A 26,090-nucleotide genomic window follows, 5' to 3' on the forward strand; every position below is an offset into this window, starting at 1 on the left:
ACTACTGTAGCGTGAGTTTTATGGCTGTTGCCAGTTTTAGATCAGCACTAGTAAATTCTAGATAAAAAGCAAAGAGGTCTCATAAACAATAAGTTGATAAATAGATAAGTACATTTCAATATGTAGTGTTAGCACTGTTGGGTGTTTTATGGTAGGGAGCACTTAATACACTTATTTTGGGAGTACGCCCCCGGCATTAGAGGGAGTTGCTGTTAGCTTGCTGTAGCAGTTCTGAACGACTCATTATAAGAAGTTTAACTACACGATTGACCCATGATTTACATCACACACATTTCACTGTAATACTGAGTTGTTGGTGATTGAAGAAGTAGCTATATAGAGAGCTGACTATTTGCTTCTAATTCACAGTTTGCATTGTTAGCTCAATGTTAGCCTCTAGCCTGTTTCGGCTATGTTGGAGTAAAACAAAAGGATTTTGTGGCTTCTTAGGGGTACAATAAAGTACTTCTAGGTCGCTCCTATTTACTGGCTTCGGTTCTACTCTGGAGCTTTTGGCCTGCCGGTGTGGAAATACAAATGCCGGCGCTTAAGTGTTACCTCGGCGAAAACTCTGCACCCTTGCAGGCTCATAGATTGTAAATAGTGACTATGTCCCGCTTTTGTTTTTCTGAAAGGAGAATAACTGAACCCTGAAGGAAATCCATTTCAATGCAACCTTTCATCCAACTTGACTGAGACGTTAGACTGTTTTGTGATTGTTTCACCTGTGTTCACTGTTGTGTGTTGCCCCTTTAAGTCAGGCAAGATAAAGGTTTCAACATGAGTATTTTTGGATCAGAGAACCTCTTGATTATGAAAAAATATCCAAATATTTTGCTACATTTTTACTTAATAAATGATTTTCTACGAGGCAAGGTTTAAACGCATTCCTGGAGGTTTTAGTTTTAAGTTACAAAAGTATAAGGAAGATTGCAGAAAAACAACAGCTTGTCAAGTGAAAAATGTAAATGAGCGAGTCAACGAAAACAACTAAAATTAAAGCTGCAAGCAGCGTCGTTCGGCCCTCGCAGCTCCGCACCGCTCCGGCCTGGCTGGCAGCCCGGGGCACCAGGGCACGTCTGGCAGAACAGAAACGTCAACCACCCCGACACCAGAAACCGCAAATGGCCTCCTAGTCCGCACCTCACCCTGACTCAGCATCCCCTCTGAGCTCACCATTAAATTGAATTGTAAGGTTACGGCGTTACGCCAGAATTCGCCATGGCATCAAAGCCCCTCCCTTTCTGGAAAGCTGTCAGATCTGAATGGTCATTACAGCATCATGAAGACAGTGCATGACCTTGGTGTCATGTTGACTAAATTAGAGGGGACAAATATGGGCATTTCAGCATAAAAAAATATCTTCCTGTAGTCAGGGGGCGGGGCTTAGGTGATGTCAGCTGTCCACATTGTCATTGTTTACAGATATGGTCAATGATCACACAGACAAAGTTCGAAAAAGATCTGATCATGCACATCGGAGTTATTAAGTCAAGTAAAGTAATGGCGAAAGGTCAAAGTTTGAGGCTTAGCCACGCCCACACCTTTCAACTTTTGAAAAATCCGACTGTTGAATTTTTTTCCCTACGTCTTAAGAGTATATTGCAGAAGTCTGAAGGCGATTGGTGAAAAGGGCAACGGAGCATCACTCTCCAAACAACGTGTGTGAAAACCACTAAATCACGTACTTGGACCAAAATGGCCGACTTCCTGTGCGACTTTGCGCTTGGCTCCAAGAGACTTTTTTGTATATCCTGAGACCCCACATTAGTGTACCAAATTTCGTAATCCACAGTCAAAGCATGGCTTGGGGCTATTAGTTTAAATGGTCCTAGGGGGCGCTATTTAAGAAAATAGGCCACGCCCACAAATTTCAGCTGTGTATATCTCTTGGGGGTTAGACTAGGATCACTCACAAGAAGTTTCGTAGCGATATCACGATAACTAAAGAAATGAGAGGCAAACGTATTTCCATGGCGTGATGGCGATTTTCGCCATGCTGCCAAAGCCCCGCCTTTACTCGAAACCTGCCAGTACTGGATACCAAGTGACCTCAAGTTGTCTACTGCTATTTGCCAGAGATTATTGGTGATTGGGTAAAAGGAGTCCAATAGGAAGATGTGGAAAAAAAGAGTGGCGTGGCAAAAGGTTAAAGTTTGAGGCTTAGCCACGCCCACACCTTTCAACTTTTGAAAAATCCGACGGTTGAATTTTCCCCCCTATGTCTTAAGAGTATATTGCAGAAGTTTGAAGGTGATTGGTGAAAAGGGCGACAGAGCATCACTCTCCAAACAACGTGTGCGAAAACCACTAAATCGCGTACTTAGACCAAAATGGCCGACTTCCTGTGCGACTTTGCGCTTGGCTCCAAGAGACTTTTTTGTAGGTCCTGAGACCCCACATTAGTGTACCAAATTTCGTAATCCTCAGTCAAAGCTTGGCTTGGGGCTAACCGTTTTAATGGCTCTAGGGGGCGCTATTTAAGAAATTAGGCCACGCCCACAAACTTCAGCTGTCTATTTCTCTTGGGGGTCAGACTAGAATCACTCACCAGAAGTTTCGTAGCGATATCACGATAACTGAAGAAATGAGAGGCAAACGTATTTCCATGGTGTGATGGCGACATTCGCCATGCTCCCAAAGCCCCGCCTTTTTTCGAAACCTGCCAGTACTGGAGACCCAGTAACCTCAACTTTTCTACTGCTATTTGCCAGAGAATCCTGGTGATTGGGTAAAAGGAGTCCAGTAGGGAGCTGTGAAAAAAAGAGTGGCGTGGCGACAGGTCAAAGTTTGAGGCTTAGCCACGCCCACACCTTTCAACTTTTGAAAAATCCGACAGTTGAATTTTTTCCCCTATGTCTTAAGAGTATATAGCAGAAGTTTGAAGGAGATTGGTGAAAAGGGCGACGGAGCATCACTCTCCAAACAACGTGTGAGAAAACCACTAAATCGCGTACTTGATCCAAAATGGCCGACTTCCTGTACGACTTTGCACTTGACCCCAAGAGACTTTTTTGTAGTTTCTGAGACACCACATTAGTGTACCAAATTTCGTAATCCTCAGTCAAAGCATGGCTTGGGGCTGACAGTTTTACTGGACCTAGGGGGCGCTATTTCAGAAAATAGGCCACGCCCACCAGATGTTTCACATCAGATGTTTTGGGGGACCGGACTAGGATCACTCACAAGAAGTTTTGTGATGATATCTTTAGAAACGACGAAATGGGAGGCAAACATAAGGCCACGGCGGTACGCCTGACTTCGCCGCGCCGCCACAGCCCCGCCCTCTGCCGAAAACTCCCATAAAGTGGCGCCAAGCAACCCCCACTTGTCTTGAGCTACCAGCTACAAAGTTGTGGTGATTAAGTGAAATGGGGCATTTGGGACCTTTCACAGTAAAACTTGACCTTTTTGGTCCTGAGGGGGCGGGGCTTGTGTGATGTCATCAACCGACCATTCAATTTACTTTGTGGGTGGATGACGAATGACCACAGAAAGTTTGGTAACTCTATTCCATTCAATTATAAAGTTATAGCAGTTTAAATTTTTTTGGCGAGTGGTCAAACTTCGAGGCCTGGCCCCGCCCCTTCAACATATACGAAAACTCAGAATCCTTGTCTCATTTTGTTCGCCCATCCCTTCTTAGCAATTTTACACCATTTTTGAGACGATCGTGCGAAAAAAGATAGAGCAATATAGTCAGAAACGGACCCTAAAAACGGCAAAAACGGCTAAAAATCGCCATTTCAACCCAAAATGGCCGACTTCCTGTTTGATATTGACCATGCTTGCAAGAGACTTTTCTGTGCGGATTGTTGAGTCCTACAAGTGTACCAAATTTCATAACTGTACGATAAACTAAGCTTTATGGAGAGGGGTATTTTTCACCTTCTAGGGGACGCTGTTCAGCCATTTTCTTTGCGATTTCTTTGTGACCTTTAAAATATCAAATTTTTCACCAGGCCTGAGAAGTTTGCAAAATATTGTGAGTTTTGGGGTATGTAAGGTCCCCAAAAAGCCGTTCAAAGGGGGCACGGAATAACAAAAAATGAAAGAATAATAATCAGAGCAAAAACAAGAGGCCTTCGCAGCGCTTTCGCTGCTCGGGCCTAATAATAACTGATTAGTTTTTTTTTTAGATACAAGCAAGTTTGGACAAACGATTCATCCAGCCTGTATTCAAACGCACTTGGATGACACGTTAGCCAGTGTACTCATTAATTTGTATCTATACTTTCAGAATTTATGGAGGACGGGCCCCTAAGAGCAAACTGTTTGTGCACGTATGCAACATCTAACGACACATCAGGGCTTATTGTGATTTTGCTCGAACAATAATCCTTTTACTGCAACATAAACTTAATTGAATGCAATTTACAGCCCCCATACTTATTATGAACACTGATTAGGGATATTAAAACTAAATCATCCAGATTCACAGTTACTCAGTTCACAGATGCAGAATTAGACCATGTTGAATTTGTGTTTGTAAAATGAGCCGGTGTGAAGCCACTCTACTTCTGGGTCCAGTCACAATCATTCTTAAGTGTTTTTAATTCCTTGTCCTCATGGTTTGTCTCCTCTTTGCAGGAATCTGGGAAGCATCCAGAAGAGCTGCTGAACCCAGCTGAGTACATGAGCTACCAACGCGCCTGCAATGTGGAACATGTCCCCGAGTCTCAGCCCGCTCCTGCTTATCCTCCTGTTACTTTCCTGCCTCAGCACCCCTACTCTCAGCACCCCTCCAACGAGCCCATGTACTCCAACACCAGCTTTCCCACCCAAGCCCCTCGAGCTACGTTCACCTTCCCCAAAGAGCAATCTGTGTGACATACCACCTAACTATCTCAATACTTGATAGCCCCCACTAATGTTTCTGGAAATTGAAACTGTGCTGAACAGATGTGCATCCACCCCCCCTACCGTGCTTTTGTTTATTCTCTAGTGTCCCTCGGTCTCCCGTGTGTTGTGCGCCGCTTGCTCCACTGAAGCTGTAGGACCCTGGTCCCTTTGTGATGATAGCGTAGCCGCCACCAACCACCTGCATCCACCACCCTGCTTAATTTGCCCACATGTCCTGTTTGCTCTTGATTGCTTCCTCACCTTTGGATTTTATTTGATTATTTTTTTTGGCCAACCATCTCATCATGTACAGAATATTCCACTCAAGATTTTGGCTCTTTTTTTTTTTTTAACAATTTTAAACATTGTAATGGGCCATTCCCATCTGTACCGGGTCGGCCCGGGCCGGGTAGCCCCAGTCGGCCCCAGCCTGGCCCGGTTGATTCCACACATCCTTGTCTTAAGCCCATGTGGGCTGATTCTACCCACCAATCAGAGGCTTGCTCTAATGGAAGGTGTGAATTTGCTGTCAGCAGTGGGTGTGTTGGCCCTGGTCGGCCTGAAGCAGACCCCCTCGAGAAGAGGGCTGAGAATGAGCCTTGGTTGGCCCGGAAAAATACCAGGCCACCCAGATATGTAAACAACCTACGCTACCCGGCCCGGGCCGACCCGGTACAGATGGAAATGGCCCATAAGTCACTCCTCTATAGGAATGTGCTTCTTTTGTTATTTTTGTTGCTTAATTTTTGTTGTTATTTTTGCTTGCTTAAGTACTAAAATGTATTTGTGATCAGGTTATTTTTGTGGGGAAAAAAAACAAATTCAATGCTATTTCATCTTTAAAACCAATCATCTAGAGTGACATGGACTACCCCGTTAATTGCAGTTAATGACAGGGTTGCTGTGTGAATTGGCAACAGTTCAACAATGTTCACAAGAGTTTTGCTGTTAAACTATTTCGGACCATTAGAAGAGAATGTTATCCTTGTTAAAGACAAAACAATCAAAGGGCTTGAACACCAACCGCATCTAGTTTCTTCTCATCCTCCATGTTTCATTCTACATGCAGATCAATAATGTTTATTATCTACCAGTAGTTGCCAAAGACATTCATTTTGTCAGTTTTTTCGTTCATTTGCTTTCTTGCCAGAGTTTACATTCAAGTAGGAAATAAACTATAGCCATGTGCTCTGCTATCCCGGTTTCAACAATCCTATTTACCACATGTTGCATTTTCCATGTCCTCATGCAAAAGAGAAAAACACACACAAAAAAACTATAGTTTTCAACATTTGTTGATGCTCGTTTTGTATCTTTGCATTTGCACGGTTATCTGCTAACAGATTTTTTCTAAATGCAGGTGTATTAAGTGAAGACAATCACACGCTGGGCTTGCCCTTTGAAAAAAAATATGGTATTAAAAGGTTTGGGGTAATTTTGAAGTGTTGGTGTTAGAGCTTAAAAAATAATATCCCACATGTTGTAAAGGACTTCATGAATGGATTCAAATTGGGGAAATGGAGTTTATGTTGTTTAGGACTGATAAGCTATCGACTAGTTCAAGCAAAACCAAGACCAGAGTGTGTCTGGGCTAATTCTTGCAACAACGTGCATCCGTCTTTGCAGTCACTCTGGTAAACTGAAAAAGAAACCCTGAGGGAAAGATTGTGTTTGATGGGCGGACCACGTGAAGACACTCTGGTATCATGTTAGAAATCTAGACAAACCCTAGTAGCAAAATAACCCTAACCCACACTCCATTATACCTTCAGCAATTCAATCATTGGCAAGTTTAGGCTGGGCCAATCACAGAGCTCTGTTTGTAGAGAGACGTTGGCCAGGCTTAGCACCGTTACAGCAGAGCTCTTATTTTACAATGACGGCAGAGCAAAATAACCAAGATGGCAGCTGCGTGACGAGACTGTTGAAAAGACCATGCTCCCAATGCTCGCACTGGGCCCTACGGTCCTCTGTGAAGTGCACTTGGAGGAAGTGTGCGGTAAGGCTTCAAGTGCGTAGTACATGAGTGTTCAAATAATTTCCGAATTGGGACAGTGAGCGTTGCATCATCGACCACAACACTTGCCAGGATGCCGGTTGCTGTTTTTGCAAGTTTTTTTTTTAAGAATCTTCATTGACAACTTTCAAACAGTTGACAAAATTTACATTCACTGCTGTCCAGATTCAATATTAGTCTAAAACATTCAGAGCATGAATAAAAATGATTAATCGTCTTAAAGTATTTCTGTCATTTGAAAATGCACATTTTAAGGAAACGGCACTTAAGCCATTGTTGGATCAAAAATCTCAAAGTACCCTTTGGCCAATTTGCATCAATGGGGACTTAGGAGAAGTGTGGATCAAGGGTGCAAAAGGGGCGTGGCCAACTTTCTCACTTGACGACCAGAACACCCTATGCACTAGGATCACTGCACTGGAACGCACAATTGAAGAGTGCATGAGTTTGAGTGCGAGCATTGGGATTAGGCCATAGATTCCACCCACACGACTGATTTCTGTCTATGAGTCATAGCCAAACTATATATTTACAAATACAGGATGGCTTGCCAGGCTAGTGTCACACCATTATATAGAGGGGTTGAGGTTTGGGGGTCAATGCCATTAAGACAGAGTCTAATGTTTTGGGTCAAGGACAGAAAGAAAAATTAAGCACATCAGAGGAAAAAAAGGAAATTCTGGGTATGAAGAGGCAGCTCCTACTGCACATACTCTCCATTTCCCCACGCTGAGGCAGTACGGGGAACTTGCTAAAACTTGTAAGATCTGGTTTATTTACAACTTTTACACAAAAACACTTCAAAATTGTTACAAAACATCCCCAAATTTTTTTCTTCAAAGGCAGCCACATATTTAACATAATTTAGTATTTTATGAAAATAATTTGTTATAATAAAAGTTTCAAATCCGTCTAGAAGACAAATGAAAATAAAAGCTTGTGACTGTATTTTTTTGAAAGAATGCTTAACGATATACAGAAACACTTATTTTCAGAGTCCATGTTACATAGTGACTGTTGATTTCAGACCATACATAAGCTAATGTGTTTAATGAGCCGATTTCAGGATACTGCCTCCTACACACAAGCCCTCCAGACACAGCAAATTAGCATCAACTGAAAGTTCACATTTTCTTTCTGCCATGTTGAATATAAATGTTTGGGAAAAAAATAATAACTAAAGGAGATGTGTTGTGTTTGTGCTTGATGTGAAAAAATAAATCCTGAAGATGTTGAAAGGTACTTTAGTGTTTACTCTTAATGGCGGTGGTCAGTGGGACAGAGTTAAAGCTCGTGAGACTTTCTCCTGCGCTCACCTTGTTGTTTGCATCGGCTCGATTTGTGTCCTAGCATTTAGTCTGGTTTGAACCGCTGAAGGAGTTTATTAGTGCTGTACCTGCTGTGTGAAAAAACACTTAAACACATCTTTTTGTGACACAATTAATGTTAATGACATATATTTTCTTTCTTTTTTATTTGATGATTCTCGTTGTTACTATTATTATGTGTAAGTGCTATGTCCTGCGGCAGAAGATGCCGACTCAGGCATTTACATGTACTAATGTTTCCGTTTCTTTCAAATGTTGTAAAATAATGGCCATGTTCGGCTTTTTCATCCTGAACGGTTTTGTTTGGTGTTTTTGTAAAACCACAGCATTCAATTTCTATTATTTTTTACCTTTTGCATACACACAGTATAAATCTACAGCACTTTTATTTTAATATCGACGGCAGGACAAGAACAAAAAATTGGCTTGTGAGATTTTTTTCTGTTTATTTATTTAGTTCGGTTGTTGCCCAGGTTGAAACAATGAAACAATGTGTTGTGTTTACTTTGTTTTGCATTTTTTTTCCAGATTATGTTTGATGTAAATATTAATAATGTATCTGATGTTAAAAAAAATAAAATAAAAAAAATACGAGTCATGCAGTTTAACATTAAACTTCACAAACTACCCAAGTTATGCTTGTTGTTTTCTTTTCTATTGTCTGTTTAAGTTTTGCTAGACATTTTTGGAATCAACAGCAAAATTGCTGCTAATCTTTACACGTGGGAAGATAATTTAGTCAGTTTTTGACTCGATTCACCTTTTCCAACAGTCTGCTCCTGTTTGCCTAAAGATAATCTTATCAGATATCCCTGCTGTGTGTGGTTTGTTTAGTACTATTTTGATCAGTAATTTGGGCGCATTGCATTAGTTTAACTAACTCAAATATTCGATCTAGAAAACATTTCTTGTCTTTCAACACTTTCACAATCCTAAAGACTACAGTTTGTTGTTTTCTAGGTTTGGATTCATGGTTGAGAACAAATGTTGGGCAGTCATTAACCATCTGTTCAAATATTTATTTTCGTTTTACGTATGTTTAAATGCTCCTGTTGAACAAACTTCAATCGAATGTGTTCTTTTCTACAGCTATTGAACAAACTTCAATCGAATGTGTTCTTTTCTACAGCTATTCTAAACGCAACACCTAATTCACATGCCTACTGAAGATAACTGCTGTGTTCTAAGGTGTCTTTGGCAGTTCCAGGACTCGAACCCTCACTGGATGTGTAGTGGCACGTAACGTACGAGCTCTGCTCCAATCGGGATTGTTTCAGACGTGAAATGAAAGTAAAAGTGTTCCACGCGACTGGTCCCATGAGGTCACGAAATCACAGCAGAGTTGCCACACCATGCATGATTATGGAAGTTCACACAACAACAAGCTAGGAGAAAGAGATGTATCCAAAAAGGGTCTGTGGTTTATTTTCTGTTCTGTTTACCTCGGCTACAGAGGTTTCACAGGTTTCTTTACTAGTGAAGCAACTTGAAAGCTGCATGTGACTTTTATTTTGAAAGTCTCTCGATGTAATCCACTGCCTTCATGTTTGACTTCCTGTCTGACCTGATCTAAACTGGAGTTGATGCGTTGTAGAAGCATAAAGTGTAAATAAAAGACAAATGTGGCTAATTGCTGCTAAGTTTGTTTTGCGGCCGTTACGCCGTTACAGGAACACACCTTTAAGGTGGAAATGAAGGGTTAGACGCAACTATGAGGCCGGAACTATGAACCTTTCTTTCAGGTTTAAACTGTTTATTTGTAAAAACTAAGTCGAAAAAAAAAAACAAGGTTAGATGTAAAAGAGTGTTAGAACACACAAGACACCGTTTTTGAATACATGTTAGCTTTCATCTGGTTAAAAGTCAGTTTTTTCACTGATATGAATAAACAAAAACATTTAAATGGTTTGAGAAAAATCCCTGTACTATGAGGCGACAGAATGTGTTATGTTGTTACACAAAAAGTGTCCCAATTTTGTTCATCTTCCCCTCTTTAACCACCTCTTTATCTTTAAATGCACATTAATTAGCAGCACACAATTCATTTCACACATTTAGTTGACAACAAGTGATAAGAAACGGTCTGTGTTTGTTATTCACTGGTTTTAAATTAAAAGTGTTATTCAGTTACAATATCATTAGAGGTGTGCTAATGAATAATCCCTAATGTGGGTCAGAATGTCACGGTCTGGGGGTGTCATCTTTCTCTGATTTACTTTTTGAGCTTCCTTTCCTCTGCAGGTGGGCGTGTCCGGTTGTGGGGAAGTTGCTAGCAGCTGCAAGCAATCCACTCATCACCTGCCAGGGGATATTTAAGCACCTGAGAAGCGGCTTCACTTTGCTGGATGATTAACTCTACTTGGGTACTCAACTAACAGCCGAACAACTTGTATCTCCTAGTGATTTGACTTTTATCTGGATTTTGAGCTCTTCATGATTTTTGACCACTTGTCTTCCTACCTTTTCACCCAGACATCCTGTTACAATAACTACCTGGTCAACCTGCCATTCGCCTCTCAGCGTCCTCCCATGGTCTCCCCCACGCCAGCTCCCCACCTTCCTCCTGGATCTCCTGCTCAGTAATTGCTCAGCTCCCTCCTCGCCTGGACTCTCAGCTTCCTCTAACTCAGTAAGCCATCTGCTTCACCCCCAGACCAGACAACCAACCTCTCCCGAACATTCTAACTGAACCTTCAGACCGTAAGTCTTAACTGATCCATTATTCCCATTTTTCTGCAACCAGTCCTGACATTTTTTCGTCCTTCAGACTCCCCCCACCGGATCCCAGCAGTACAGCCTGACATTTTGTTCCTGCCATTTCTCCTTTATAATAAATCATTATTTAACTCTAATTCTGACTTGTGGATTGATTCTGTATGTCGTGGGTTAGGCATATACCACCGACCATGACACAGAATAGTGCCTTAAATGAAGAAAACACCTTCCTTTTGGAATTGTTGGTAGTTTCTTGTTCAGGTCAGTGTGCCTCTGTTGCATTAAACTGATAGGGAATCGTGTGTTGGAGTAAAGCTGCAGACAAGACCTTGTAATTTACCCTGGTTATTAAATCTTGTTTTAATGCAAACATGTCTGACTTTGAATTAGATGTAAATTTGTTATCAATGCAAAAATGCACAAAGCTTCCAATTAGTCCTGTTCATCTTTGCATACCTCGTGTCAAAAGAAGACACGCGCTGAGAGATACCTGCAACCAATTTGTGCATCAGCTCTCAGAAAATGCATTGTCCCCCAAAACACATGCTATTAAAATTTGTGCATTAATGACAAAATATAAACACTAGAGGCTCCAAATGTATCAGAGTGAATATTAACTTTATATTGTAGCATAATTTCCCTTCAGCAATGTTTTGCATGAAATTATTTTATTAGAGTTGAATAGCTTCCGTGTGGAAAGCAAAGTGAGGGCAGGAATAAAAAGAGCTGCAGAAAAAGGCTAAATATTATACTTGTGTTACTAAAATAACGAATTTCCTCATTATTGAAGGACAGGTTAATTCAAGTTCTTTTTACTGAAGGATGAAAAAAAATCACTAGAGAAGTCATCCAGAAAAGCCCACTTGATTGGATTGATTGCAGACTGGTGGAACAAATGCTTCATTGTGCCTTTTAAATAAGGTGTTCCTGTTGTTTAACAGGCATAGGACAACAGATTTCAGCAGAACCATTCTGCAGGTTCACACTTTAGGTATGCTCTACCAGTTTGTTTGTTCTTTTAGACCATGCTCCCCAGTGGCTTTAGGAGCAAGTTGTGTCGATGAAATGTTGTATCAAAAGTAATAAATGAAGTCAGCAGCCTGAACAGGTATATTATATACTGCAATCTTGTACAATAACATCTCAACTACCCTCAGTACTTGTATCACCTCTGTGGCACATTACGGCACTGTAGGTTCACAGAAATACATGAAATGAGCACAAACCTCATTTAGTGCCAAAACTCTGAATGGGTCCCAGAACTGAGTCGGACCAGAATCTCTCAGGGGACTGGTCTCTGTGCGGCTCCAGCGCCGTCTCACCTCAACTCCTTTTTCATCTCTAAACTCAGTCAACTGAAAAAGAAACTTGTCTCTAAAGTAAAAGCTACTATTTGAGTTGGTGGTGTTGTGGATGACTCGGTGCACTGCTGCCTTCACTTGGTAAAGAGATCTTAGATGTTTTTTACGAGCCTTACTGTCAGGGTTTCCCGGACTTACTAGAAGTTTACTAACAACATTGTTACAAATGTGAATGAGAGAACAGCATTTGCTTACGCTTGCATGTGGTAACAATGCACTGGGGTGTTGCAAATTTAGGGATGGCAGTAAATGTGCAAACAAGAATACGAAGACGGACAAGAACAAGAAGTATTATTAGAACCAGAAAAAAGTTGGGTAGCACTTTACAATAATGGTCCCTTTATTACTGTTACTTAGTGCATTACTAAGCATTAATAATCTATTAACGTATTAACAACTGCTTAATACTAATGCAAACATTAAGTAATGCATTACTAAGCAGACACCCCTTCTGGGCCTTTGTCCTAACCTTAAGGACACTTAATAGTTAACAATACTGGGAACATTGATAAAGCGATCATTTGCTTGTTAAGGCTTGATAAGGCACTAAGTAATGTTAATAAAGGGACCCTGATTGTAGTGTTACCAAATGTAGTCATAGTAGTAGTAGAAGAAAAAGTAATAAAATAAAAATAGTAGCAGTAGTAAAAATTGGGAAAAACTGTGGAAGTAGTTGTAGTAGTAGTAGTAGTAGTAATAGTAGTAGTAGCAGAAGTAATAAAAAATGAAGAGTATAACAAAAAACAGTAGTAGTAGAAGAAAAAGTAGTAGAATAAGAAAAAGTAGTTAGTAGTCAAAGAAGAAAGAGTAGAAGTAGTAGTAATAGTAGTAGTAGTAGTAGAAGTAGTAGTAGTAGTAGTAGTAGTAGTAGTAAAAGTGGAATAAAGAGTAGAGGGAAAAGTAGTTGCAGTAATATTAGTAATCACAAGATACACTTGAACAAGAAGAAGTTGTTGCAGAAGCAAAAGAAATGAAGGAAAATATAGAAAAAGAAAAGTAATAAAATGAGTAGAAGAACTTCCCCTTATTAGTGATTTAAGTCCAATGTTTTCTTTATATACATTTAAAAATGTTCCAGTAATGACGTTATATAAACGTTACCATGCCTTTCCTCATATCCATATGCTATTTAATTGAGTTAAGTTCAGTTAACACTGGTATTTTTATTTTTTCCTAATAAATCTCATAATGTACAAGATTCACCAAACTTGATTTCAGGACCCTTTTCAGAAAATGTATTTTTAGCAGAGATATCACATACTGTTGGCTGTTATTGTTATCAAAATGTAATATAGGAAATGATTGGTATTGATTTTCATATTTTAATAACAGCTTTTTTATACCACAGACATATTATTCATCAAACTCTTCAACTTCTCTTCTAACTCCAAAAGTCACAATATGGCAGATCTGAGGTTTATTTTTTGAGATAGTTTTGTTCATTTGGCACATCTGGCCTTCCTCAAATTGAAGTATTAGAAAAGTTTGCGTATGAATGATAGGTGATGTGTGATGTCACTTACTTAGAATGATTCAGTTTTGTTTTTATGAGGGGTAGTGTCCACCCAAATACTGATATCAATTTGTATCGGTTTTAGAAATTACGTGTTCGGCCATATTGGATACTGTTTAAAACTTAAGTATCAAACATTTTAAAATGTGTGTGTGTCTATCTTAAGATTTGAGCTGATTTATACTTTGTGTTCCAGTATGTAATTCATCAAAAATGCTAAACCCTCAGAACTTTACAATCCACTTTATGTACATGTACATAATTAAAGGTGTGGGATTAATTCATAACGGATCACAAAGGTTCATCTCTGACAAAAAGATAAAGTGAGTAAGACTAAGGAATATCGTTTCTTTCCCTGGTGCAGAGGTTTTTGCAGCCTATTTATTTTTATATGATGAAACAAGCTATTATCCTCCTGCTGAGGTTACATGGCCTGTCTGTAAATGAGATGATGGGGATTATTCATAGTTCCTCGGTGATGGTCTGTAACTGAAGAGTATCAAGGTGGGACTCAGTGACCTCCTTCAGACACCAGAGACCTTCTTGTTTGGGCCGTAGGGGTCAAACTGGATCAGTGTGAGGTCGGTGCTGACACGGAGGCTTAGACGGCCTCTAAGTAATTAGAAAAGGCACAGGGCCTGGCTGTTTCTGCTGGTTAACCTCCACAGGTCTCTGGACTTCAGCTCTCTCCATCAGTCTGCCTTAAAGAGGCATAGAGTGGTTGTTTTTATTAAGCTTTGGAACCAAATGATCAAGATACAGATAAATAAAGTACTAAATAATAAATATTACATTGTGAAAAGGTGTCAATAAACGGTACTACTCAAAATGTATATGTCATCATATCAGCTTGTTCATAATCTAAGACGTAGTCGATGTTTTAAAGCACATGTGTCAGACTCAAGGCCCGCGGAGCATTTTTATGTGGCCCGCGAGATAAATATCAAAAGAAATATTAAAACTGGCCCGCTGGCCGATTTTACCGCAAAGACGTCAATTCCCATGATGCTTTGCGGCGTCAGCGCGGAGCCGACGCGCCCCCTCCTTTGTGTTTTTTCCAGCGCCTGCTGCCGAGTGTCTGCAGCTCCGCTGTCTCGGACAGATTACACTCCTCTCACTCAGCGCCAAGTTCACTCAGCTATTTTCTGGCGTTGAAGCCCAGAAACGGAGATTCTAGCCGCTCAGTAATGTGTTCACGACTGAAAGAGAAAGTTTTCCAACTAACGTCCAGACAGAGCTGATATAACTCCAGCGAACAGCGACACGCTCAAACCAGCATGACTCTGTGGCTGCTGTCGTCGTGTTTCCTCCCCGACACACAACAACGTGGTCAAGCTGCTCAGACATGTTCATCAGCACAAACCTATGTGAGCACCTGTTGTCATCTAATGTTGTCATTATTATGATGAAGATGAACAAAACAACAGGAGTCTCCTCCTCAGCTCAGATCAACCCCATGATGCAGGTACCTGGCTGGAACAGGTGAGCATCACAGTAAACCAGTGGAGCAAACTGAGCTTTAAATATGCTGGTTTTATGCTCTTTTTCTGCTCCAAAACATGAAAGTTAACAGGTGAGATGTTGCATTTTCATTTAAGATAAAATTACATTTTTATTAGTTGTTGGCCTGTGAGAAAAGATTTAACCTACAGTAAACAGGAAGTGGAAAGGCTGCAGATAGATGAATAGAATAGAAAATCCCTTTATTGTTCCTCAGTGGGGAAAGCTAGACGTCACAGCAGCGATGACACGTATTACAGGAGAAAAAAGGAGAATAAAAAATAAGAAAAATGAATAAGCAAGAAAACATAAATCCTGAATAGATTTATAAAATGCTGAATATACCACAAGTAATGAATACCACTGATGTGTTTTATTTAAAACTCACTTGCTCGTGTGTAATTTGGTTATTCCACATTCAGTGTTAATGCAGAAATAAGTTTGTTTCCAAATATAAAGGTTCAAAATTGCATATATGTTGATAAAGAAAATGTGCAAATTTGCCGTCACTTTTTCAAAAAATATTAAGTTTGGCCCTCGACTCCGTCCCAGAGTTTCATTTCGGCCCCGTGTGAGTTTGAGTTTGACACCCCTGTTTTAAAGTAACAGGAGTTTCCTGCTCCTCTGCCCTACTGGTTGAAAGTGGAGTTACAACTGTCAGAAACAACCCTGCTGTAGCCGGCTGTAGCTTGTGCTAGCAACGAGCTAACACTGACAAGAGTTAACTAATGGGAGCAACAGTAGCTCAGGACGTAGAGCAGGTTTTCCAGTAATCAGAAGATTTTAGCTTCAATCTCAGCTCCCGCCAGAGAATGCTGCTGTTGTGTCCTTGGGCAAGACACTTAACCCACCCTGCCTGCTGGTGGTGGTTGGAGGAACCAGTGGTGCCAGTGCGTTCTTGCTTCCATCAGTGCGCCCCAGGGCAGCTGGGCCTATGTAGCTCACCATCAGCAGGGTGTGAATGAGTATGTTGTGAAGCTCTTTGGGGGGTTGTAGAACCCTACGAAGGTGCTAAACACACACAGGCCATTTAACTAACGCTGAAATAAACCATGACGTAAAAACTCAGAAGGAAAAACGAGATGAACATTTGTACCAAAAACAAGAACAACTAACCAAATGGTCTGTATTTGAGTCCCGGAACCCTCAGTCGTTCACTCACTCACACTCTGGTGGGGATGAGCTACGATGTAGCCACAGTTGCCCTGGGGCGCACTGACCGAGACGAGGCCACTGAGCGCTGGCGCCACCGGTCCCTCCGACCACCACCCGCAGGCAAGGGGAGTTGTCTTGCCCAAGGACACAATGACAGTGACTGAGTGAGGCTCAAACCTGCAACCTTCTGATTACGGGGCAAGCACTTAACTCCTGTGCCACCGTCGCCCCAACAGTATGTTTCAATATGAAGGTGGGAGGCTGGAGCACCTAGGTAAGTGTGTGTTCATTAGCTTCAAATAGAAACTGCTTCTGATGTTTCGGCCCCATGCGTCTTCATCAGAGTTACATCAGAGTTAGTGTAACCTTAATAAACACCAAACTGTCAAAAGCTACTTCACAACGTTCCTCTCTTTCACCAAATCTCTCATGTTGTCAAAAGAAAAAGGAGCTCACTGATATTTCAGGATTAGAAATCCTCTTGCAAGAAAGATTTAATCTCATTTTAATCAAAGTATTTTTATCTTCACAAACATATCCAACGCCTGCTTCTGTAAAACTCACTCAATAAGTGTGAATAAAGGACCCGCATGTCTGATCGGGTTGCTTGAAAGCTTCCACACTAGAGTGTTGAACTCCAACATGAAAGCCAACAGCTCATTGGTTCTACTCACCACACCGCTCTGTGTCTGGATGACCTTTGAGCCGCAGAGCCATTTATCGCAAAGATTTACCTTTCAGCACTGATAACTAGTTCATTTCTAAAAGCCTTGAGTGATATGGCCACTCAGTCACTCTACTCATATGTTACTTTAATAATAACAATGCATGCTCAGATGTTTGACTTGGCCGGTTCTTCTCGTCTTCCTGCTAAAGCTCAGATGCACGAGAACATAGATTTTCCTTTCTTTCCCAGGAGGGAATAGTGCACGTATCACATCAACCCGACAGAACGTTCAGACAAAAAGAGAAATGTGTTACGATACCATATTTCACATGGATGCATGTGAATATTTTCTAATTCAGCCTGAGCATTTGTGTATTTTCTTCATATTTATTGTAGAAAAAGCAGTTTTGGTCAGTAATAATTTATTAAAAGAGGCAGGAATCGTGTCTTGGATGTAACAAAGGGATAAGGATCCTTGTGCAATGGAAATAATTGAGGCTAAAACAACAACATAAATGTGGTTCAATGTAGAGAACAACATACAACAAAATCCAGCAGCAGCTACAAAACAAACAAAAAACAACATCTAAAATAAGACGTTGAACAAAATCATCTCAGCAAACAACAAGACGAGGAACAAAAATTCAAAAGGGTTTATTACAATCAAAAGGCTGAAATCCAGACGTTAAAAACTATTTGGATGAAAGACAATAATCAAGAGCTTTGAAATTAAACAAAAAGGGGACAGTGGCTGAACACAAACTGGAGAAATGAGGAAATCAGGCTGAACTTGGAGAGTTAGAACGGGGCGACGGTGGCACAGGAGTTAAGTGCTCGCCCCATAATCGGAAGGTTGCAAGTTCGAGCCCTGCTCAGTCTGTCGCTGTCGTTGTGTCCTTGGGCAAGACACTTAACCCACGTTGCCTGCCGGTGGTGGTCAGAGGGACCGGTGGCGCCTGTGCTCGGCAGCCTCGCCTCTGTCAGTGCGCCCCAGGGCAGCTGTGGCTACATCGTAGCTCATCTCCACCAGTGTGTGAATGTGTGTGTGAATGGGTGAATGACTGATTGTGTTGTAAAGCGCCTTGGGGGGTTCCAGGACTCTAGAAGGCACTATATCAAATACAGGCCATTTACCATTTACCAAAATAACAAAAAGAAACAAAAGCAAACTCAAAAACCAGAATCATTGATCACACAAAACAGGTTTTACTTTGAAATAAACAATTTGCACTTTTATTAGAAATGTTTGATATCAGTTTATAGTCTAACTCTCAATCTATGATACCAAAATGAATGTGTGCAACCCCCCCCCCACCCCACCCCCCACCCCCCCCTCATATAAGAAAAGAAAAACGAAATAGTTTTAGGTAACTAACTTCACGTATCTTCGAGCTTCGAGGATATTCTGGTCCACCATCCGGCATCTCAGGAGGGGAGAGCAGTGTGCTACCAACACTGTTTACAGTGGTGACGTGTGCTGCTGACCTCTACTCGGGATGTTGTGGATCGGTGGACAGAATACTTCAAACCCACCGGTCTTCCAGTCAGGAAGCAGAGTCCAGGAACTTTGGATTGGCGTCAAACTAGCATATCAGCAGGAATACACGGGTAAACAATATGAACTCAAATATATAATGTTGGCATTTTCTTTCACATTTCAAAATTATCGGCAAGAGTGCATCACATCTGAGCATTGTACAGTCATGTCTCCCGCAAACTGGTCAGCCATGCTTGTTAAGCTTCTTTTTAATCCGTTCTGTTTTGTGCTAAAACTCAAACACGAGTTTGAGAAATTGACAAGAACGTGAACACTTTGCAACTAAACTGCAGCAATAAAATGTTTCAATATGTGAACAAAACCATCAAGTCCTGTTAAGTGACCCGGGCAGATGCTTCTCATGAAAGTTTCACACATACTATTTCTATGAGTTTCCCACTAGTCTCCAGCCTTCTCACAGTAACTCTGCACCATCAGCCTTCCACCTGTGATAACAGTGTGATTGGCGGTCTGATGAAGGACAGACAGAATAATCCGTTAGCATGCAGAGACCTGACTGCTGATAATCTGCAGTAAATCTGAACCAGCCGGATGCACGTTGGGAATAAGCAGCACTTCTCTGTTCAACATTTTACTGAGCATGAACAGGATCCTCTGATATGCTTAGAAAGGCTCATCTAAAAAAGTCTCCCTCTCAGCAGTGCAAAGTGTGCAGTAATGACTTCAAAAGCTGCAGCAAAGACCTTTGTGAAATATAAATAGTTTTGAAGTATACAGGTCAGTGAAAAGTCATTCATCTGACCTGATCAGTGGTCTGATTCAGCCAGTGCTGACTGGCCAGAGGCTTGGTAAATAGGATTCCTCTTGTAATGTTTTAATAATTTCTACCTTTGGGAATTTTATATTTCTCCTTTAAAGTTTTAATTCATATCTACATCAAAGTCGACACACTTGCTTCCTGTTTCAGTTTTGGAGGAAAGCTTTAATTAGTAAAGGGTCTTTCCTTAAGGGACCATTTCAGAGACAACTTGGACTTATCTCATGTCAATAAGTACAACATCAGAACAACAGGAATCTATTAAAGAATAACGTGTCTTGTTTTAATTTAAAAAAAGGCAGGAATGTTTGCACAAATAATTCATTTATTTCATCTCAGAGGTTTTTTTTATGGAGAAGTTTTTTTTTTCTTTAGCATTTTTTCCCTTTTCTGGTCCTTCACAGCCTGCTAAAGAATGTTATTATTTAATAGCAACAGAAAAAGATTCATAGATTTTTGTGGACAAGTCATACCTGGCTCAAGGACACTTGAGCAGAGCAGGTGGCTTCTAGGTCTGGTTGTAAAGTACGTGCTTTTCACCAACGAAGTGTTTATTGTAATGATTTGTTAGTTTTCTAGCCTGGAGGCAAAAAGTGTGTGTGTGTGTGTGTGTGTGTGTGTGTGTGTGTGTGTGTGTGTGTGTGTGTGTGTGTGTGTGTGTGTGTGTGTGTGTGTGTGTGTGTGTGTGTGTGTGTGTGTGTGCGTGTGAGTGTGCGTGTGAGTGTGTGTGTGTGCGTGTGTGTGGTCTTAGTGAAATATATCATAAATCACTGGATTTAATGAAACTTCATAAGGTAATAACTAGCTCCTCATTTGTACTTCATCAATTTTTGAAGTAAATCCAGTTCAAGATGGCCACCTCAACCAACTGGCCTTACAAAAAAAATAAAAAATAAAAAATACATAAATAAACCAAGACAATTTTGTGTTGTGTGAAGCCCAGCTCACACAGCAGAGACCACACACCTAGTGATAAAAAATCATGGCTACATTAGTTTTGATCCTGCAGCGTGCAGTGTGCAAAAATTGGTGCGCAACAATCACACACACACACACACACACACACACACACACAATGATCCTGCCATGTGACCTGGGCTTTACATGATTAGGTGATGGGTCTCTAAAGTGGCTGAGAGCCAATCAGAACACGTCCTGTGAGTGTGCTATGACACAGCCAAGTATTTACTTCTACTTTATCCATTTGTCTGTTTAGATAAATATCTCATGATCCACCATATGGCTTTTTACAAAACTACTAGGAACTGTTCGTATTCACTGGTTTTACACATTTTAGAGTTATTGTCATTCAAGATGGCTGCTACAGCCAAATCAACTTGGTGAACACAAAAAACTGGCAAAAACTCTATTGAATTTACAGATACCAGTGTAGTAGCTAATGTAACGATGGGTAGTTTACATCTTACTTATGAACCATTAAATGTGAGATTCCATAGAAATATGAAATATCTATCTGATGGATCCTTGAATATTTTAACCAGAAGATCAGAACTTTTTATTGCAGGGATTGCTTGACCCTTTGTATTAACTCCGAGGAAAGAGAGAGAGTCAGGTTTATAATAGTTAAGACATTTATTTCTACACAGTTTAAACAAGACTAACTTTAAACACTCTGTGTACTGATGGACTAAGGTGGAATGAGATGTGAGATGATGGTGTATGTGTGGAATGTGGCTATCAGAACCAACGGATCCGGAGAAGCATTTAGTTCTGAGTGGGAGTGAATGTTTCACTCTAAACTATAGTTGGAGATTTATAACACATGAGACGCCATCTGTCATCTACGTACCCAGGGAAAGCCTCCGTTTAGATCCAGAATGCCAAGGTTGTCTTGGACCCTCCTTGGAACCGAAGCCGGTAGAAAAGCAGCGGTGCCAACCAAACTAGTCTTGGAATGCTTCCAGGTCATGACAGGTTCTCATTGGTGTCAGCGAGACCCTGAAGGGGTTGTGAGGTTCAACTTTTGTTCTGAAGGAACCGTTGCGGTCAGGTGTAACTTCGAGGTTCTTTTGGCTGAAGAGGAAGCCCGGATGGCCTGTCCGAGACTTCTCTAGAGCGCTTTGAACTAAAGAAAAGGTGGCGTGGAATAGTTTTCATAATTGTCATATTTTGGTTTACTGGCGAATCAGAATTTGACATGCAAAAGAGGGTTTATACAAACACCACAGAAAACCACGCATCGCGTCAGAAACGAAGGTTCTGATTGGATCAGACAAAAGGAAATGTGTCTTGTGACTTTAGCATTACTCTGTGTCATCAGTGTCTAGTGCAGCTGTCCAAGATTATAATTACTTTAAAATACTACTGATCACATGATTATAATATCAAGTAATAACGTTGTCATTTCACAGATTGATTGAACATTGAGCTCACATTATTATTGGTAACAACAAAGTTGTTTGGTTATGTATTTATCAAGAGAGTTCTTCGTGTTCATCTTGAGCTGTAACAGAGGTGAAGCAGTTCAGATGCAGAGGGCATGAAAGACCTTGGCCAATATATCATGTAGGTTAGGCCTGTGTCAGAGACTTTATGCCTCAACTCGAGCAAATGCAGCAGATCATGACCTTTAGGTGAAAAACAGGACATTTCATGATGCTACACTAACAAACACTGAACCAGTCAAAAGTTTGGAAACAGCTACTCATCCATAATGAATGGGTGTTGGACTCTGACTGCCAAAAGATTGCATGGAATTCCTCAATGCTGCATGAGATTATTATTTGAAAGATTTGACCAAAACAAACACAATTCTGTTGATTTTCAGCAGAAGATAACCTCAGTTTGAAACTCTGTTCCTCCAGGACGTTGAGGCGTGCAGGTCGGATCACAGCTGACCTGTCTCACTCTGGACACAGTCAGTCTCTTTGACTTGCTTCCATCAGACAGGAGGCTCAGATCCATTCGGATCAGAACCTCTCGACACAGAAACTGTTTCTTCTCCTCTGCAGTCGATTTCATGAATATCAATCGTAGAACTACCCACTCCAGTTGTTTCAGTCACATGACCCTGTGGTGTGTTTGCACCTGAACTGATCCGCTCTGACCAGTTCCTACACTGACTTGTACATAATGACTGCTTCTCTAATTATTGCCTCTCTATATTATTATCATTTCATTGTGTTTATTTCTTAATTCTAATTTTGCTTTTTTTTCTTGCACCACGTACTGCAGTAATTCATCTTTAGTATATTCTTGCTGTGTTGCTTTTCTAACTGCATTGTTGGTTCTTTTTTAAAACACAGAAAAGGTTTCTTTTTTGCCGCTGACGCTTCGTTCGCGCCTGCAGACTTCCTCAGAGCTGACGCTAATGGTGGCGTCACTTCCTACTCCATTTATCTGTGGGCAGCAGAGGACGTTATCGCCCTCTGCTGCCCACTCTCCCCTCTCTGATGATGCAGTCTCGTGCGATCAACGAGTAAACTCCATCGTCTCTGTTCATGGTCCCACATCCACGTCTCCTTATCTCTATGGCTTCCTTTATCCATCTTTTGTATTTTTGTTATTCGGTGTTTATGATCCTTGTGTTGTCCCAGTCCATTATATGGTTTTCTCTTGTGAAGTGATCTGTTACAGCTGACTTCTTTATTGCACTTTCTGCTGCTTGTTTTGCTGCTCTTGTGTGTCGTTTGCTTGCCTCTTTCTCGCACTCCTTTCTATGTTCTATTGTTCGTGTGTTGAGTTGGCGTCCAGTTTCTCCTATGTATGTTTTACTGCAAAGTTTGCATGGGATTTCGTAATCGACTCCACATTTATGTCCAGCTGGTATCTTGTCTTTTGGGTGTACTAGTCTGTTTCTAACTGTCGTGTATGGTTTTGTCGGTGTGTTTATGTTGTGTTTTTTCATTGTTGCTCTTGTTTTTTCTGTTATCTCTTTTTAATGTATGGTAGGCTTATGACTGGTTTTGGTTCTTGTCTTTCTGGGTTTCTGGTTCTTTGCTTTGGTTGTTCTTTTCTTTCTGTTGTTTGTTGTTTTCCTTTGTTTGTTGCCCATGTCGGGTATCTGCAGGTCTTTAAAGCGTTTTGTGTGTTTGTCCTCTTATTTACATTCTCATTCTTCAGTTATCAAGTTTGCTCAGTGATTTAATGTTCTAATTACTGACATTTTGTGTATGGTAGGGTGTTCTGATGTTCATAATACATATCGGTCTGTGTGTGTTGATTTCCTAGTTGTGTTTATGTTTAGGGTCCCGTCTGCCTGTCTGGTTATTTTCATGTCCATAAATGCTGCACTGCCTTTTATTTCTGACTCATATGTGAACTTTATGTTGCCTGTGTCGTCAGTGTTATTCAAGTTAAAGACCTGCGGATACCTGACATAGGCAATAAACAACGGAAAACAACAAACAACAGAAAGAAAAAAACCAGAAACCCAGAAAGACAAGAACCAAAACCAGTGATAACCCTACCATACATCAACATTTTCTAATGTTGTGATTTTCACATATGAAAATAAAACCTTCTGATTCAGATTTTTATTTTCTTCTGTGAAAACTCTGCTTCTTTATTAAAAAAAATCCTTTATTTCTCCTCCTGTTGGACATCAGGGTGTTGCTTGTTTGTGCTTTACCTGTCAAGTTGCATTAATGCAGATGACAAAATGACAACATATCCATTACCTTACAGCTGCACAGAAAAACACCAAAGGCTTCGATTATGTTGTCATAAAGCGTAATCAGAAATTCTCTAGACTTTGTTCTAAATCACATTTGCAGACAAGCGAACGAGTCTTTCATTGAGTGCAGACATCTTTTCATTTAATCATTTTTTTACCCAGATTCAGTCAGCTGGTAAATATGCCTCTTAAATTCATTAGACATTTGCTCATAAAGAGAGTAATTATTTGGGGTTCTGTTCCTCCATCCGGTTAGTGCAGGAGTCAATTAGGGCAAACAACTGAATGTTAACTGGCTCATTAGATGGTTGGAAACAAAGCAAATGCCACATTTCCATAGAAATGCTGCCACAAGTGCCACTTTTATTTCTGAAGAGATGGAAACCAGTTTGGAGTAGATTAAACAGTCTGTGCGGAGTGTTTGATTTTTGAATTTCATTCATTTACAGTTTTTTCTATTTTTAAAATAGATCATTTAATTAGCTATATTTTACCTTTAAACTTCAGCCCTACTTTCTGAACAAGTTAGCCCTGATTAAAGGTGTGGTTTACTCATTTATTCAATACATTTGCAGAGTTCTATAGTGTAAACGATATGTACACACATCGCTTCTGATTGGCTGACAGAACGCGTTCAGCCATGTCGCAAAGTCACTATCGCCAACACACTCTCGGCTCTTTCCTCGCTGGAAACATTTTTTTCAAACAGTCTTCATGTGGGTGGGCGTGAGCCAAGATAGGCGAGGCCATGAATGCAAATTAAAATTCACGGTGTGACATCACAGTGTGGGGATTTTCAAATCCTAGCATTTCAGCATATGCTTTCTATCAGAAGCTAACACAGGAGATAGGTGTAGGATCATGTTTAGCCTGCATGAAAAACTCAGAGTGACTAATTATAATCAGAAATAATCATTAAAAAAGGGTTTTTCAGTGTTCCACACCTTTAATGCATAAATTGCCCCCAATCACATAAAAATAAAACTGATTATTGGGTGATTTTTCATTGCTGTAGTTATAACCAGATTTGTAGAATATTTGCACTGTGATGCATCATCGTTTTGCTCTCATGAGACAAACACAAGGAAACTGTGAGAGTTTCAGAATTTAATCACTTTGCTGCTTGTAAATGTAATTTATTTGTTTTGCACAGTGAGGAATTGTCATAATAAACACACACAATGCAATCCATCTCAGTCCCTTCTTTTTGTGTTTATATCAATCAATCAATCAATCAATCAATCAATCAATCAATCAATCAATACTTTATTAATCCCAGAGGGAAATTAGAGTTTCAGTACACACAATTCAGAGATCAGATATACATGGGCAAGACACATGCCAAGAATTGGTGACTGTGGTCATTCGCAACCCTAGTCGCGCTACCTTAATAGAGACAGGAGGGTTACATGAGGATTAGTTCAGGTGGAGGGAAAAAAAGGCACTTCAGAGTTACCCTCCACCAGGAGGGCAGCTTTGCTCTGCAAAAAAACACCTCAACAGACATGCAACAAACTTCAGACAACACAACATAACATGAGACTCCAATAGGAAGGTGTGTGTGTGTGTGTGTGGGGGGGGGGGGGGGGGGAATCCTGTTTCCCCCATGAGAGCAGCCATCTACGGCGCTCATCTACTGTACAGTCACTGGTGGGAGGGAGATCTTGGGAGAAGCAAAGAGTACATTGACTCCTACAGATAGGTCGGGTTTTCACAGCATCTGCCTGCATTCCTTCGCGGGGGGGTTTTATTTGCTTGCAGCTCAAGGCTACCAGGGCGTCAGATTCAGATAACAAGAATTTGTTTGGGTCAAGCTGAGAAAATTTTCCTCTTTGCCTTCAGTCTTCAAACTGATCATTTCCAGACCTTCAGTGAAGCCAATTTGGGGTTTTAAGCTTGTCCATACCGTCCGGTGACTCTCTTCTTAGATGACATCCATTTTGCGCACAGTCAGCAATTACCAAACATAACAGACCTCTATCGCAGCTAGAACATTGTCCAGCTTACAATTCACCTTGAGCAACGTCCCAGTCTGAGAAGT

At 40.7% G+C, this 26,090-nt stretch overlaps 1 protein-coding gene across 3 annotated transcripts in view; it reads left to right on the forward strand.

Annotated features, from left to right (window-relative positions):
* nectin1b (nectin cell adhesion molecule 1b) overlaps nucleotides 1-8,819 on the forward strand; it is a 282,024-nt gene extending 273,205 nt beyond the window's left edge. For 2 of the 3 annotated variants that reach the window (XM_070543218.1, XM_070543214.1), the window contains one exon: nucleotides 4,591-8,819. In XM_070543218.1, coding sequence (XP_070399319.1) covers nucleotides 4,591-4,830 — 240 coding nt within the window. In that variant the 3' untranslated portion in view covers nucleotides 4,831-8,819. The remainder of the gene's footprint in view (nucleotides 1-4,590) is intronic. The other variant, XM_070543216.1, reaches the window with a different exon arrangement.
* Nucleotides 8,820-26,090: the final 17,271 nt, after the last annotated feature.

The sequence above is a fragment of the Nothobranchius furzeri genome, chromosome 13 (genome assembly GCF_043380555.1).
Source record: "Nothobranchius furzeri strain GRZ-AD chromosome 13, NfurGRZ-RIMD1, whole genome shotgun sequence".
Classification (NCBI taxonomy): Eukaryota; Metazoa; Chordata; class Actinopteri; order Cyprinodontiformes; family Nothobranchiidae; genus Nothobranchius; species Nothobranchius furzeri.